Source organism: Chiloscyllium punctatum, chromosome 25, assembly GCF_047496795.1.
Source record: "Chiloscyllium punctatum isolate Juve2018m chromosome 25, sChiPun1.3, whole genome shotgun sequence".
Lineage (NCBI taxonomy): Eukaryota > Metazoa > Chordata > Chondrichthyes > Orectolobiformes > Hemiscylliidae > Chiloscyllium > Chiloscyllium punctatum.
Genome location: NC_092763.1, coordinates 21,036,044 through 21,052,409, shown reverse-complemented (window position 1 = coordinate 21,052,409; position 16,366 = coordinate 21,036,044). Strand labels below are relative to the sequence as shown.

At 41.3% G+C, this 16,366-nt stretch overlaps 1 protein-coding gene across 1 annotated transcript in view; it reads left to right on the top strand.

Moving 5' to 3' along the window:
* LOC140495619 (sodium- and chloride-dependent neutral and basic amino acid transporter B(0+)-like) overlaps positions 1 to 16,366 on the top strand; it is a 67,514-nt gene that overhangs the window by 5,750 nt on the left and 45,398 nt on the right. Inside the window, exon 2 of the mRNA XM_072594618.1 lies at positions 16,104 to 16,257. Coding sequence (XP_072450719.1) covers positions 16,104 to 16,257 — 154 coding nt within the window. The remainder of the gene's footprint in view (positions 1 to 16,103; positions 16,258 to 16,366) is intronic.

Here is a 16,366-nt window from a genome sequence, read left to right as displayed (position 1 = left end):
GGCCCTTCAGCCCAACAAGTCCACACTGGCCCTCCAAAGAGTAACCCACACAGACCCATTCCCCTACCCTATTATCCTATATTTACCCCTGATTAATGTACATAATTAACACATTCCTGAACACTATGGCTAATTTAGCAAGGCCAATTCACCTAAACGTTGGACTGTGGGAGGAAACCGGAGCACCCTGAGGAAACCCATGCAGATACGGGGAGAAAGTGCAAACTTCACATAGACAGTCGTCTGAGGTTGGAATCAAACCTGGGTCCTGGCGCTGTGAGGCAGCAGTGCTAACCAATGAGCCACTGCGCCACACTAAGCCACATGTCCATCATCTTCTGATAACAATTGTAAATGTGCATTTGCATCTCTGTTACCAGAAGAAATTTATTTGAAGTGATTGTCTAGGTCTTATTTTTCTTACTCTGGCTGCTGTTGTTGTCCTTTGAAAATGATGTCATTATAACATGGCCTCACTGACACATCTGCGACCTGAATCTTGTGGACTACATTACAATAGGATACCAGAATAAAGCTTCCATGTCATTAGTTCTCCAGTTGTTTGCTGCATCATTCTCTGATTTGATTATAAACCTGAGTTTTCCATTAAACTGGATCCAGTACAGTAAATGTTGTCGCAGTAATACAAAAAAACTTAATAAGTTACTTTCCATGTTCCAGTAGTTTATTTCACTGGGACATTCCCTTATGTGGTTCTGACCATACTTCTGATCCGACGAGTTACCCTGGAGGAAGCTGCTTACAGAATTAAATTCTATATCAGAAGCCAAAGTTAAAGATCAGGCAACACCAGGTTGTAGTCCAACAGATTTATTTGGAAGCACTAGCTTTCGGAGCACTGCTCCTTCATCAGTACTCCACAACCACCTGATGAAGGAGCAGCGCTCTGAAAGTTAGTGCTTCCAAATAAACCTGTTGGACTATAACCTGATGTTGTGTGATTTTTAACTTTGTCCACCCCAGTCCAACAACGGCTCCTCCACTTCATGACATCAGAAGCCAGTCAGATTTCTCCATACTGGCTGATGCTGAGGTAAATACTGCAATTTCATTGTTTGAATTTTAACTATATCTTTTGGATGAATTCTTCAATGTTTCATTTTAATTATCTTTTGCACTTTGTGATGGTTAGTTAAAAATCTGAGTGTTGCTTTTGGTTCTTGTTCAAATGTTGGAAAACTTCAGATGTTGCTATACTTCAACTGAAACCTTTGGGATGATTTTGTAACTTGATGCCCCACACTTAATCATCGCCTCAAATTCATTTTTCATGTCATCTTTCTGACCCATGCCAACTCCTGCCAAACCAAGACACCACTCACCAATTTTGCCCTTCCTCTCTGTACGCTTATTGACTGATGTTTTAAATTATTTTTAAAAATTCATTGATTAGGCCAGCATTCGTTGCCCCATCCCTAATTGCCCAAGAGTCAACCACATTACTGTAGGCCTGGAGTCACAGGCAGCCCAGACCAGGTAAGGATTGTAATTCCCTTCCCCAGAGGACATTTGTGAAGCAAATGGATTTTTTCTGATAATCGGCAATAGATTCACATTCATCATTAGACTCTTAATTCCAGATTTTGTATTTAATGAATTCAAATTTCACCACCTGCTGCAGCAGGATTCAAACCTAGACCAGCAGAAGATTACCTGGGTCTATGGTTTCATAGTCTATAATAATACCAACAGGCCATTGCCTCCCCCATGATGGCCCTTGGGAAAATGTCAACAAACAATCGCTGAAACTGTTAAAACATTTGTTTTTCTGAACCTCACTGACAGACTTGGCTGATTGCTTTATACAGTCTAAACAGCTGGGGATGTAAATTACTTCATAGCTTGAGTTTAATTTAGCCCTCTCAATGATGCAAGTCAATTGTTGTGCTGTTGCTTCTTTGAGTTTTGAAGAGCTGGGTTAAGTGACAGGCTGACATTTATCCATCCTCCAAAAATCTGTGAGTCCACACTCTGGGTTAAGGCCCTTGTGACAGTGAAAAAGGGATTTGGTTGAAGTGAACAAATGGCCCTGTAGAATTTGAATTTGGAGTGCCACTTGGCTACTCTGCAGCCTTCTAGACTCAACATTGAGTTCAACCATTTTAGGGTTTGAGCACCTTCTCCCATGTCCTTAACCCAACCCTCAAACACCAGACCTTGTCACCACATGGGTTGTTACCACACACAACCCATTGTCAGCTACTAATGCTCTCCATTAGCAGCTATTCATTATCCCTGACGGGCCTTTACTTAGTCCTTTGACCAATCATTTTTCCCGCTCTTTGGACTCTATCTCCAAGTATCATTGACTCCTTCCCCCCGCCCCCAATCTTCTTAATTACCAACCTTTTCCTAGTTACCCATTAGTTCTGAAGAAGTGTCACTGGACCTGAAGTGTTAACTCTGCTTTCTGTCCACCAATGCTGCTAGACCTGCTGAGTTTTTCCAGCAATTTCAACTTTTGTTTCTGATTTCCAGCATCCGCAGTTCTTTCAGTTTTTATGTTTGGACTTTGGATTTCCTAATTAAGGGAACTGCGGATGGGACTCCCAAATTCAGCTTTGACACATTATTTTAAGAACCAAAGAACAAAAGTCCAGTTAGTGTTTAAAGGATTCGTCATCTCGGTGTTAGCATCAGGGAAGGGAGTGTCAGAGCTGGGATGGAAAGAGAAGTGATAGGATGGAACTGGCTGAAATACAATGAAGGGAATGGAATATAATGGAATTTATTTTTGTCAGCTTCTTCTTTTTAAACTTTGAAACATTTTTAAGAAGATTTTCAGCTGCAACTCTTTATTAACTTATGGAGGAGATATTAACCGAAGACTGGCTGTAGCAGGGCAATGGATGGTGCCCACTCTGAATTAGATTTCCCTTACTCATTTAATGTTGATTCTATTCAGTGCTGCCTGTACCTAGAAGATGGAAAGTTAGTATAAGACACTACAAAGAATATATTAAATGACAGAGGACTAAGTGACAGAGAAAGTTAAAATTAAAACTAGCTTCTTCCTAAATTTCTAACAGTTATAAGCTGGCCTTACATTTGCTACAGATTTTTTTTTAAATATTTCAGCATCTAATCCAAAGTTGCTGTGCAATTTCAACATGACAGGTGAGATTGGCTCAATACCATTCTGTCTGCATTTTGATTTTCATTTTTATTTAAAACATTTATCATTTTTTAACATGATTTAAATTGGCAGCTAATTCAGCAGATCACACAGTGGCTTTGCTCGTTTATTGCAAAAAGTATTTCATGGTACATCGTGGTATCTATTAGATGGGATTATTCTGATAGCACACCGTGTTTACAATTTAAATATGAATCTTTATTTTATGCTGAGCTGTCTTTCTCTGTTGCTGCTTTCAACAAAATAATGGTGGTCACATGGTGACAGTCTAGCTGCAGCAAGTGAGTCACTCACTGGAAAACATGGCTGATGAGTGCAATGATTGTGGTATGCAAAATTGTGAGGGGTAGAGATAGACAGGATGAACCTGTTTCTTTTGGCAGAGAGCTCAAAAACCAGGGCACATAGATTCGAGCTAAGTGGCAAAAGAATTCCAGGGGACGTGAGGGAAGCTTTCTTATGCAGAGGGTGGTGGGTGTCTGGAATTCTCTGCCTGATTGTGTGAGTTGCTGGCAGAGGCAGGAACCATGAACTTTTTTTTAAAGGTACCTGGATCTGCCCCTTTAATACTGTAAACTGCAGGGCAATGGTCAATGTGCAGGAAGATGGGATTAGAAAAGGCATCAGGGTGTCTTTGAGTCAGTGTGGATAAGATATGTCAAATGACCCCCTTCTGTGCTATATCATTCCTATGGTTGTTTCTATGGTTCTACTCCAAACCCCCTTAAGGAAATTTGCAGCATGGAATAGCCCGGGAGGGAAAATGACAATCTTACTGTTTATTGGGGATATGACTGACTTCATTCAGTTGATTCAACATGAATTAACCACACCAATCTCCTTGATCTCAAGATTCATGTCATTTTATATTTTTGTATTTATGTGAACAAATTACACTTCCTACTTTACCAGGTTTGGAAAGATGCTGCAACTCAAATTTTCTTTTCTCTTAATGTGGGTTGCCGTGAATTGATAACACTGTCATCCTACAGCAAGTTCCACAATAACTGTCACACAGATTCCTTTGTTGTCTATCGTGTTAATTGTGCTGCAAGTATATATGCTGGATTTCCCATCTTCTCCGTCCTTGGACACATGGCTCATGTACAAGCCTGTCTCAGAGGTTGCCCAGTCAGGTAAGCAAAATTAGTAAAAAACAAATATCAACAGAAGTCCCAGAAATACTCAGTAGATTTAGAAGCATCTGTGGGGAGAGAAACAGAATTAACATTTTGAGTTGAACGTAATGCTGAGGAAGTTGTACTTCACTTGAACATTCAACTTTCTCAATCACAGACACGTTTAGACTCGAGCATTAGCCTGATGTTATATTAGAAAACAGTTTACATATGCATTGTGACTATTCGAAAATCCTGGGAACTGGGTAAGACTGCAGCTTGTATATATTTTTAATCAAAATATGGTACATAGTTTAGTATGGCGTATGTTGTAAAACCAAGTAAAGTCACTAAAATCCCACTTTCTCATGAGAGAGACACAACCGGTAGTGGTTTAACCTGAAGGTCACCATGCCTCAGGTAAGGGGAGAGGTTTAGGAGAGTCCTTCGTGGTGCGTGGGATGGAACCCATGCTGTAGGCTTCACTCTACATTGCAAAGCAGTCATCCAGCCAACTGAACCAACCAATCAATTATATTGCAGATACTATTAAACTATACAAAATTCATGTAACTATCTATACATCTCCAACTATATACACAGGAAAGTAATTTAACAAAATGTAAGGAAGCAAAACCAGTTTTATCACATGTTGTCTATGATGACAATTTGCATAATTTGATAAGGTTTTGCTTACAGTTTCATTGCCTACCCAGAGGCCCTTGCACAGTTGCTATGGATACCTTTCTGGTCCATTTTACTTCATGCTGATCACTTTGGGAGTTGACATGTAGTTTGAATGTTTAGATAAGAAAATTTACCCCACTTAAACTATCTTCTAAAATAAAGGGAGGTTCTCTAACTTATTCAGTTTATCATTTCAGGTAATAATTACTGTATTTTTTGTGGTCACTCTTTCTTCATTGCCTTAATGCATCATCAATCTATTCGGTCTAAGGGGCTATCAGCTGCATTTATGTAATACTCAGGAAATGACACTGCAAAATCTGTCATTTTGTCAAAAAAGGTCAAATTTAACTATATAGTTAAATACCTTGTTTTGGAAAGGCTGTATCTTTGGACTCACAGTGAATGATGCAAGTTTAGCCTATGTGGAAGTGGGAATTATCGGGACAGTTTAAACTTTTGATGGGTAATACTCCATTACCCTGGACTCTCTGTGAATACCTTTGACACTGAGCAAGAATACAATTGAATTCTTGGTGGTGGTTCTATAGTATGTTGGTAATATTGTAGTAAGTTCTGCATTTTCTATTCTTTCGCAAGTTTCCTAACCGTAATGTTCATGAGTGTTATTTCTTGAATCTGTTAAAATAGTCATGTCCTTATTAAAACTATTACAGAAGATCTGCGTTCTCATCTCACTATCATTTTCCAAAGTTAAAAATCACACAATGCCAGGTTATAGTCCAACCTGATGAAGGAACAGCGTTCCAAAAGCTAGTGTTTCCCAATATATTAAGAGTCATCGATTCATAGAGATAAACAGAACGGAAACAGACCCTTCAGTCCAACCTGTCCATACTGACCAGATATCCAAACCCAATCTAGTCCCACCTGCCAGCACCTGGCCCATTTCCCTCCAAACCCCTCCTAATCATATACCCATCCAAATGCCTTTTAAATGTTGCAATTGTACTAGCCACCACCACTTCCTCTGGCAACTCATTCCATACACGTACACTCTCTGCATGAAAACGATGCACTTTGGGTCTCTTTTATATCTTTCCCCTCTCGCTCTAAACCTATGCCCTCTAGTTCTGGACTCCCTCACCCCAAGGAAAAGACTTTGCTTATTTATCCTATCCATGCCCCTCATGATTTTGTAAACCTCTATAAGGTCACCCCTCAATCTATGACACTCCAGGGAAAACAGCCCCTGTTCAGCCTCTGTTCAGCCTCTTCCTATAGCTCAGATCCTCCAACCCTGGCAACATCCCTGTAAATCTTTTCTAAACCCTTTCAAGTTTCACAACATCTTTCTGAAAGGAAGGAGACCAGAATTGCACACAATATTCCAACAGTAGCCTAACCAATGTCCTGTACAACTGCAACATAACCTCCCAACTCCTATACTCAACGCACTGACCAATAACGGAAAACATACCAAACACCTTCTTCACTATCCTATCTACCTGTGATTTCACTTTCAAGGAGTTCTGAACCTGCACTCCAAGGTTTCTTTGTTGCACAACACCCCCCCCCCCCCCGCGCCCCCCCCCAAGACCTTACCATTAAGTGCATAAGTCCTGCTAAGATTTGCTTTCCCAAAATGCAGCACCTCGCATTTATCTGTCACTTCTCAGCCCATTGGTCCATCTGATCAAGATCCTGTTGTAATCTGAGGTAACCTTCTTTGCTGTCCACTACACCTCCAATTTTGGTGTCATCTGCAAACTTACTAACTATATTTCTTATGCTCACATCCAAATCATTTATATAAATGATGAATGTAGTGGACCCAGCACCATCCTTGTGGCACTCCTCAGGTCACAGGCCTCCAGTCTGAAAAACAACCCTCCACCACCACCCTCTGTCTTCTACCTTTGAGCCAGTTCTGTATCCAAATGGCTAGTTCTCCCTGTATTCCATGAGATCTAACCTTGCTAACCAGTGTCCCATGGGAACCTTGTCGATTGCCCTACTGAAGTTCATATAGATCACATCTACTGCTCTGCCTTCATCAATCCTCTTTGTTACTTCTTCAAATAAAACTCAATGGAGTTTGTGAGATATGACTTCCCGTGCACAAAGCCATGTTGACTATCCCGAATCAGTCCTTGCCTTTCCAGATATATGTACATCCTGTCCCTCAAGATTCCCTCCAACAACTTGCCCACCACCGACATCAGGCTCACCGGTCTATAGTTCCCTGGCTTGTCCTTCCCACCTTTCTTAAACAGTGGCACCACATTAGCCAATTTCCAGTCTCCCGAGACCTCATCTGTGACTATCGATGATCCAAATATTTCAGTAAGAGGCCCAGCAATCACTTCTCTAGTTTCCCACAGAGTTCTAGGGTACATCTGATCATGTCCTGGGGACTTATCCATTTTTATGCATTTCAAGACATCCAGCACTTCCTCATCTGTAATGTGGACATCTTTCAAGATGTCACCATTTCCCTACAGTCTATATCTTCCATGTCCTTTTCCACAGTAAATACTGACGCAAAATACTCATTTAGTAACTCCCCCATTTTCTGCAGCTCCACACAGAGGCCACCTTGCTGATCTTTGAGGGGCCGTATTCTCTCCTTAGTTACCCTTTTGTCCTTAATGTATTTGTAAAAACCCTTTGGAATCTCCTTAACTCTATTTGCCAAAGCTATCTCATGTCCCCTTTTTGCCCTCCTGATTTCCCTCTCGTGTTCACCCTGCAGCCTAAGCTGAATTGGAAAGCAAGAACTACTGTATGACTGTAAAATCAATGTCTAGACTTGATAAGTTTTTTTATGATTTATATAAAAATTTTCTGAGTTACTGCACCAAACCTGTTGTTCTACTGGTTAAAATTTTAATGACTAAATGAATGATTATTGGGATGAGTTTAAATTGTGGCCCAATGCTTATAGGCTTTCCTTTTCAGAGGCTCACTAACAGAATTTTACTTTCTCATTTTTCATATTTTTGTAATTTTGCATATTTGTTATAATCCATCTCTGCACTGTACATGACAGATTCAGCATGTTTTAATTAAAGTAGATTGCATTTAATACTGGCCTTGAATATCAGTGCTAAGGTATAAAACGTGCAGTGAAAGATGACTTGCTGCTGTACTTTGGAAGTTAAAGATCAAAGAAAAACCATTTTGGCAGTGATTGGGGTGAAGGTGAAAGGCCAGATGGGAGTTTAGGTAATTTGGGAGTTTCGAGGGACCCTGATTTCAGCAGAGTTTGGCTGGTGAGGAGGTGTGCTGTTGGTGTTAGACTGACATTTTCAAGTCAGATTCTGCAGTCAGGCTGGATGAGGTAGTTCCAACAGAGACTGGTCAGGCCAGGCCTGCTATTATTGCTCCCAGTAAAATGAGGCTATCGTAGATACTTCAGTGACTGGGTTAATACTGAGTGACTTAGTTACAAAGAGCAGCACATTTCCATCATCACGTTGTGCTTCAAGTGGCCCCAATTAGGATGGAACAGGGACCTTTAGGTCTTGAGGTCACATTCTATGATATGACATAATAAAAAATTGTACTTCATATTAGCTATGAGGCATAACACAATCTCTTCCTTTCTCAAAGTGCAAAGAAGAAATCCTGAAGAAATATTTGGTTGAACCAGGTAAATACCATCAATTCATTAATTAGACCAAAACAAAATCATATTAACAATTCAAACTTCGATGTCACACTGTGGATTTGTGACTATTTCTCCTGATCTGATCTGGTGACCAGACACCCATCTGGAGAAGAATCTATTGTGTACAACTATGTTTATTAACAGCTTTGGTTGTCTTGTTGCTTTTTAAAATGTAAGCTATTTTTCTTATCAATCCATTCACAGATGTTTTCGCATATCTCTAGAGCAAGTGTGACTTGAACCCAAGGCTCCCAGTGTAGGGTTAGAGACACTACAACTGTGCCAAAAGAGAAGTTGTCTTGTTGTGAGATGCTGTTACTCTGTATCAGTGGTGATCACCTTTTCAGTAATAATTGCTCAGGCTTCAAACAATGAGAAATTTGGGGAAGTAATTATCATAAGATTATAAACTTTGTGCATTGTGAAAGGTCTGCTACTATTTTTGTTCAAGAATGAAATTTCGTGTGTATATAGGGGTTCCCTCTCTAGCTGGAATTGATATGTTTGTATGCATCACAGGTATTTACAAGTTGTTGAAATTTCCTGGCCAGTGCACAACTTCACATGCTGCCCATCTTGTTTACTCAACCTCCACATATTTCTGGAATAACATTCTCATGGTAACCTGGTGCAATATGCTATTTTAGTGCTTTAGAAGATGTCAGTTTATTTAGGAGGACACTGTACTTCAGCTAAGAGGAGACTGATTTTTTTTAGCTTTTAGCCTCACAGCTCCAGGGACCTGGGTTCGATTCCAGCCTCAGGCGACTCTGTGTGGAGTTTGCATGTTCACTCCATGTCTGTATGGGTTTCTTCCAGGTGCTCCGTTTTCATCCCACAGTCCAAAGATGTGCAGTTTAAGTGGATTGGCAATGCTAAATTGTCTTTCGTGTCCAGGGATGTGCAGGCTGGGTGGGTTAGCCATGGGAAATGCAGGGTTACATGGATAGGGGCTGGGATGCTCTTTGGAGAGTCAGTGTGGACTCAATGGGCCAAATGGCCTGTTTCCACACTATAGGGATTCTATAATTTTGTTGCAGTAAGATGCATTTGACTTTTTAAATTGGAAAGTAAGTAGTTGGTTTGTTTCTTTTTCTTAAAAGTGAGAACTTTGCAGAGCTAATATTTTCCACCTATTTGTCATTTCATTTGCAGACCTAAACTTGTACAAACTGGTGCTGCCAGTTTATCAAATGCTTTGAAGTCCAGGTCTGCCTGATCTTTAATGACGTTTCCAAGTGTCTACCACTGAGAATGAGGATAATTTCTTAACAGTGAGTGCTCATTGCCATTGTGCTGCCATCATGATTGATTACCTGATTGGGCCCTTGCTGTTTGATGATGTCGTGCTTATATTAGCTCTTGTAACATAAGACCCGGACATGGGTAAAGTAATACTGGAGAATTTATTAGGCATTTGTTACAGTTCCTGGTATACAGTCACAGAGACCTCAGTATCTGGGCTAAGTTACTTAGTTACGAGCAGTAAGACACTTGCATCAGCACATCATGCTTCAAATGATCCCAGTTAAAGTGGAGTTTGAGACCTTTATGCCTTTGCTCATGATATTATCTTTGTGATGGATGTTTCTTAGAAGTATACTGCATATTAGTTATGAGACATTGCAGAACAAAGGCAAGGTCAGGATAGTAATATGCAGATTCCCATTCTGATGTTAGCTCTCTCAATCTCACACAGTGTCTGCCAATCAATTCTTGAACCAGAACTAAGTCCTGATCAAAGGTGATACATTAATGAATCATGCCGTTACTGACCTCAAAGTAATTGAGGGCAGTTTTCTTGATTGCAGGAATCCAGTGTAAATGTTCCTGCAAAAGCTTGTAGCTAATGCTCCATCATCATGCTTTCTGAGATGAGCTTGGTTAATTTCCACATGGTGAATCTGGAACAGGTCAGAATTTTCCAACTGTTGACTGGATGTTGAAAATGGGATTTATCATGAAATCATAATCCCACCTTCATCCCACAATTTGTAGATGGAATTGTTTGGAATCAGTCCTACTGCCACCTAGTGCAGCAAACATGAGACAGAGTCAATAGCAAATCAATGTCAAAACAGACAGTTTAAACAATCCAATCCCATTTTGAGAAACATCAGAATAATTCCTCATTTAACAACTGGTTTAAAAACACATTAAAACAGCCCAACAAAGGAAATTGCCGTTATGATGTGAGTAGATGTAATCATGCTGTAACCATGCAGAGCTGCGGCTTGCTTCTGAGAGCAGGCCTGCAGTCCTCAGCCTTGCCCGATGCCGGTGCCTGGGTGTTGAGATGTCGGAGGCAGCGTGCAAGGAGGCAGAGGTGCGCTAAGTGTGCAGGAGTTCTTGGTTTGCTGCAGAGACCTGGCCCCCAGTCCTCAGCCTTGCCTGATGCCAATAGCCAGGTGTTGAGTCACTGGAAGTGGTGTGCGAGGGGGTGGAAGTGTGATAAGCATGTAGGAGTTCCTGCTAGGCTTAAAACAAACCCAAGCTGGCCAGCTCTACCGTCCATTCTGCTCTCCAATGTCTGCTCCCTGGACAACAGACTGGACTGCATCCGACTGTGACAGGTGTCTCAGTGTGAGTTCAGAGACTGCTGCGTCCTTGTTTTCATGGACAGAGTTCCAGATACTGCCATCCAGCTAGACGGGCTCACCTTGTTTCACTCCGTCAGAAATGCAGCTCTGTGCAGTAAGGCTCGGGGTGGGGTTCTGTGTGTCCATATCAACATGAAATGGTGCAAAGACTCCCTGCCAGTCTCCAGTTACAGCTCACCACGGGTGGAGTTTGTGACTGTTAGATGCAGACTATAAGAATTCACCGCTGTCATTATAGTTGGGGTGTATGTTCCTCCCAGTGCTAATGCTAAGGAAGCACTTGGTGAATTGTGTGGGGCTATAAGTGGACTGCAGAATGCACATCCTGATGGTCTGTTTATTGTTGCTGGAGATTCCAACCAAGCGAATCTCAAGATTGGTACTCCCTAAATTCCATCAGCATGTGGACATTGCGATGAGATGGTGGAACATTCTGAATCTGGTTTATACAAACATCCCCAATGCCTACGGAGCAGAGCCTGGGCCCTAGCTTCGCTCCTCACACCACATCTCTGTTATACTAATCTCAGCATACAGACCGTTCGTCAGACATGTCAAACCAGTTCTGAAGCAGGTGGAAACCTGGCCTGCAGGAGCCATTTCTGCTCTTCAGGTCTGTTTTGAACATGCTAACTGGCACGTGTTCAGGGAGACAGCAACCAATGGTGATTCCATCCACTTAGAGGAGTACATGGCGTCAGCGATTTGCTACATTCTCAAGTGTTACGCTGACACCCATCGTCATGAAGTGCTTCGAGAGGCTTGTGATGAGGCATATTAAGACCCTGTTACCCTCCACACCCCCCCCCCCCTCACTGGAACCCTGCAGTTTCTGTATCCATCAAACTGCTCAACAGGTGATGCCATTTCCACCACCCTCCATCTGGCCCTCACCCACCTGGAGAAGAAGGACACCTACGTCAGACTACTGTTCATAGACTTCAGTTCTGTATTTAACACTATCATTCCTCAGCACCTGATTGGAAAGCTGAGTCTGCTGGGCCTAAATACCTCCCTCTGTAACTGCATCCTGGACTTCCTGACTGGGAGATCTCAGTCAGTCCAGATTGGGAACAACATCTCCAACACCATCACACTGAGCACAGGGGCCTCAGGGCCTGTGTGCTCAGTTCACTGCTGTTCACCCTGCTGACACATGACTGTGCAGTGATGCACAGGTTGAACCTCTTCATCAAATCATCAAGTTCACTGATGATACGACTGCAGTTGGTCTCATCAGCATGAATGACGAGTTAGCATACACAGAGGAGGTGCAGCATCTAATGGACTAGTGCAGAGCCAACAACCTGCCTCTGAATGTGGAAAAGACAAAAGAGATGGTTGCTGACTTCAGGAGGGCACTCTCCGCTGGACAACGACGGCTCCCCCATTAAGGTCATGAAGAGCACCAAATTCTTGGTGTACACCAGGTGGAGAATCTCACCTGGACCCTCAACACAAGCTCCAACAAAGCTCCAGCAGTGTCTCTACTTTCTGCACAGGCTGAGGAAAGCCCAGCTCCCAGCCCCCATCCTCACCACATTCTACAGTGGGTTCATTGAGTGTATCTTGAGCTGCTACATCATTGCCTGGTTCAGGAAATGCACTGCCTCGGATCGTAAGACCCTACAATGGAGAGTGAGGACCGCTGAGAAGATCATCTGAGTTTCCCTTCCTTCCATTACAGACATTTGTACCACACACCGCATCCACAAGGCTTAAGAGCATTGTGGAAGACCCCACACACCTCTCAATCAAACTCTTCTCCCTCCTGCCAACTGGCAGAAGATACCGGAGCATTTGGTCTCTCATGGTCAGACTGTGCAACAGTTTTCTCCCCCAAGCCATCAGACTCCTCAACACAGTATGATCGGACACTTTCTCATCTGAAATTCTTTGCACAACTTTGACTTGCTGCTAGAAAAATATCTATTATTTATCATTCTTCTATTACACTGAAACTTGCCTGTTTCGCACTTCCTGTGCACTTTATGCCGTGTACGATTGTGTACTTTGTGCTGTCCGTGTGGCACCCTCAGTCCTGGAGGAACACTGTATTGTTTTTACTGTATCAGTTGTATATGGTAGAAATGACAAATAAAAAGCTACTCTACATAGCAGTAACCTTCCAGAAGCTTCTCAGAAGACAAATTTAGCTAGACAGTCCATGCCGTATGCTTTATGAAACTACATGCCCCTCCCCCCCCCCCCCCACCCCTCACCTCAATTTGGGACGGGAAGGCAAATTATGAAACAAACTACCACAGAGACAAAATATCACTAAGATAAAACCGTCCATGATAAAATTGCCTGTAAGGTGAGATAATAACTTTCCACTTAACCTCTGGAATGGGACTCAGCTAGTTATTTATCTGCAATTCAAACTTTTGCCTAAATTGTAATTGTTGCTCCTGCATCTCCAAAGTAACAGTGTCATATGACTTTCACATAGTGGAACCCCGCTGTTTTTTTAACCAGGCTATTTTGAAATACCAGAGAGGTTCAATGATACCATTTCTTCATAAACCACTGACTGACAATATCAAAACACCGAAATCAGAGTTACAAAGGAAAGTGCCTTTGGCTGGTAAAATGCACTCAATAACCAACATTCTTGTCTCTGCAAGTAATCCCCTTTTTTTTAAATTAAAGCATCAATGTAGGAATTATATTTTAATAAGAATTCCTTGAATTAAGAAACTGCACCATTCCTGAGCTGCTACTAAGCCAATCAGTGATGCCCAGAAAGGAATTACCGGCTGCTAACTCCAGCTTTGGACTTCCAAACAATGTCTTAAAAATGACGATATAGATAACCTGGCATTCTTTCATTGTATTATACTCATATTGTGGCTAATCTCTATCCTTTCCAATTTGGTCTCTCGTTGTGTAATTGTGAGATTGCCTGTCTTGCATAAAATCCCCCCCCCCCCCCCCCCCGCATCTAAGAGTGTGTAAAATTAACTCAACTTCTGGGCCATCTTTACAGATATGTTTACAAAATCAGAGTACACAAACAGACAAAGTGGAAATATAATCTCTAGTACTAGAGAGAGAGAGAGATAGAGATGTGTTATAAAACTCATAATCTGTCCATAATAGGATCAAGATAAAGTCTTCATTATCATGCACGGCACCCAGCCCATCCATGTGACATCCACTTTATAAACAGTCTGCAAAAGATACAATAACATTAGTTGGATGCTGTTGAAAATCTCAAGAACCTGTTAAATAAATAATACATCACTTGATTATGCATATAGAAAGCTATACATTTCAGCAGCTCACAAATCAGCTAAAGTAAGCAGCCATTACTGAACTAAGTACTTCAAGGCCATTAATACCTTCAAAATTTCATACATCTGTCAATTCCACCGAACCCACTCTTCGATGACAACCAAAAAAGTGTTGCACTTCCAAGCCTGTTGGTGCTTGTGAAACAGCCTGAAGGTCATGCATCTAGTAAAGCTTCCATACGGCCAAACAGATACATGAACTGATCAGTAACTGACATATGAAAGCAATGGGAGTCTCCAAATAATTAGCTCTGGGTCGCAGACTGGGCTAGCCCTGTATAATGACACAATGAAGAATATCGCTTTGTCCTGTGCACAAACTACTCCAGTGCAATTGAAGATTTTCTTTACTTTTAAAATGCTGCTCTTTCAATTGATGGCTTGATGGTTGTCAGAGATAACAACATAGGAACCATATTATTTAATGGCTGCTTACCTTATCCAACACATGGAGCTATTACCCCACATTTTAGTAACCACAGATAAAATACTAAAGAAGTCAACACAAATTTATTACTTCTTATAATTTTCATACCCCCAACACTTGGTTCATGTCTCCACTCGCAGAGGTGATTTTGGGTGGCTTTGAAATTTCTGTCACTTCTATGAAATTTCCAGAATTTCTGAATGCCCACTTCTTCAATGATGCGAGCTACGTCTCAGGAGGGGTTAGTAATGTTCATTATATTCTTGGATCTGCTAAGAATGCCTGGTGATAGAAACAGAGGAGGGGCTTCCAGCTCAATGGATAGGCAATCATATTTTTCCCAAATCCGTGTATTTCACAAAAATTCCAGCCACATTTTTGAAAATAATGAAAATCTCAGTATGTAAAATGAACTTGGACAATAGTCAATAGCAGTTATGTTTTTGATATGGGAGAAGACTAGTTCCTTTTTATATGAAATCCTACATAGTTTTGTTTTGACTGAAGTCCAAATTGGTTTAGATTCACTTGGAAGCTGTCCCTCTTAAAACTAGCACTTTGTCCAAAGTCAGTAGACACAAATTTATGCACTTTGATCCTGAATGTTCTGAAAACAAATCACTCAACTTTTCAATAAATGTTTAGTGTGGAAATTGAATGATTAACTAAGCAGAGCTTCTCAGGCGCCTTAAACAGAGTTACACCCCTTGTGAAACACTGTAAGAGGCCTATTTCTGACTGGGCAAGAATTATTAATTAATTAGAAGTTCAAGGACTTTTGGCCAAAAGGAGTGTCCTCAAGGTTTACATCCAATTCTTGTGCAAGTGGAAGAATAATTCATTGATGTCTGAAAGTGGACCAGAGGGGACTGCCTTTATCTGGATTCTCACAGAATGATATTCAGACAAACCGTCCAGACGACATGGTATGTATTTCAACAAAACTGTAAAACCTGTGTTGGACAATGGGCGATACTGTTAATTTGTAGATTTTGGTTGTTGTGAACTGTACACTCTCTGTGAATTTCTGGCTGTTTATAATCTGCAAGATATTGCTGCAAATTGGAGAACAACACAGTTTTCCTATACAGGTAGTTGTGAGGAGTGGTGACAGTACATCTTGCTGAGGTCTAGTTTGGAGAAAGACTAATTTCTGAGCTTGCCATTTCCACTCTTTCTCCCAGGATACCACCAATGAACATGTTGCTGTGGGTGATGAGAATGTGGAGCAGGGTAATTGGTCTTCAAAGACTGACTACTTGCTCTCAATGATTGGTTACGTTGTTGGTCTGGGCAACATTTGGAGGTTCCCTTACCTGGCTTATAGAAATGGAGGAGGTACTGTAGACAAATTTAAAATATTGGAAAGTGAGTAGGCAGAGCTAAATGGGTCAATTCATCGATATGTGCAGAATGTTGAAGTTTAGGAAATTGCAAGTGTTTATTG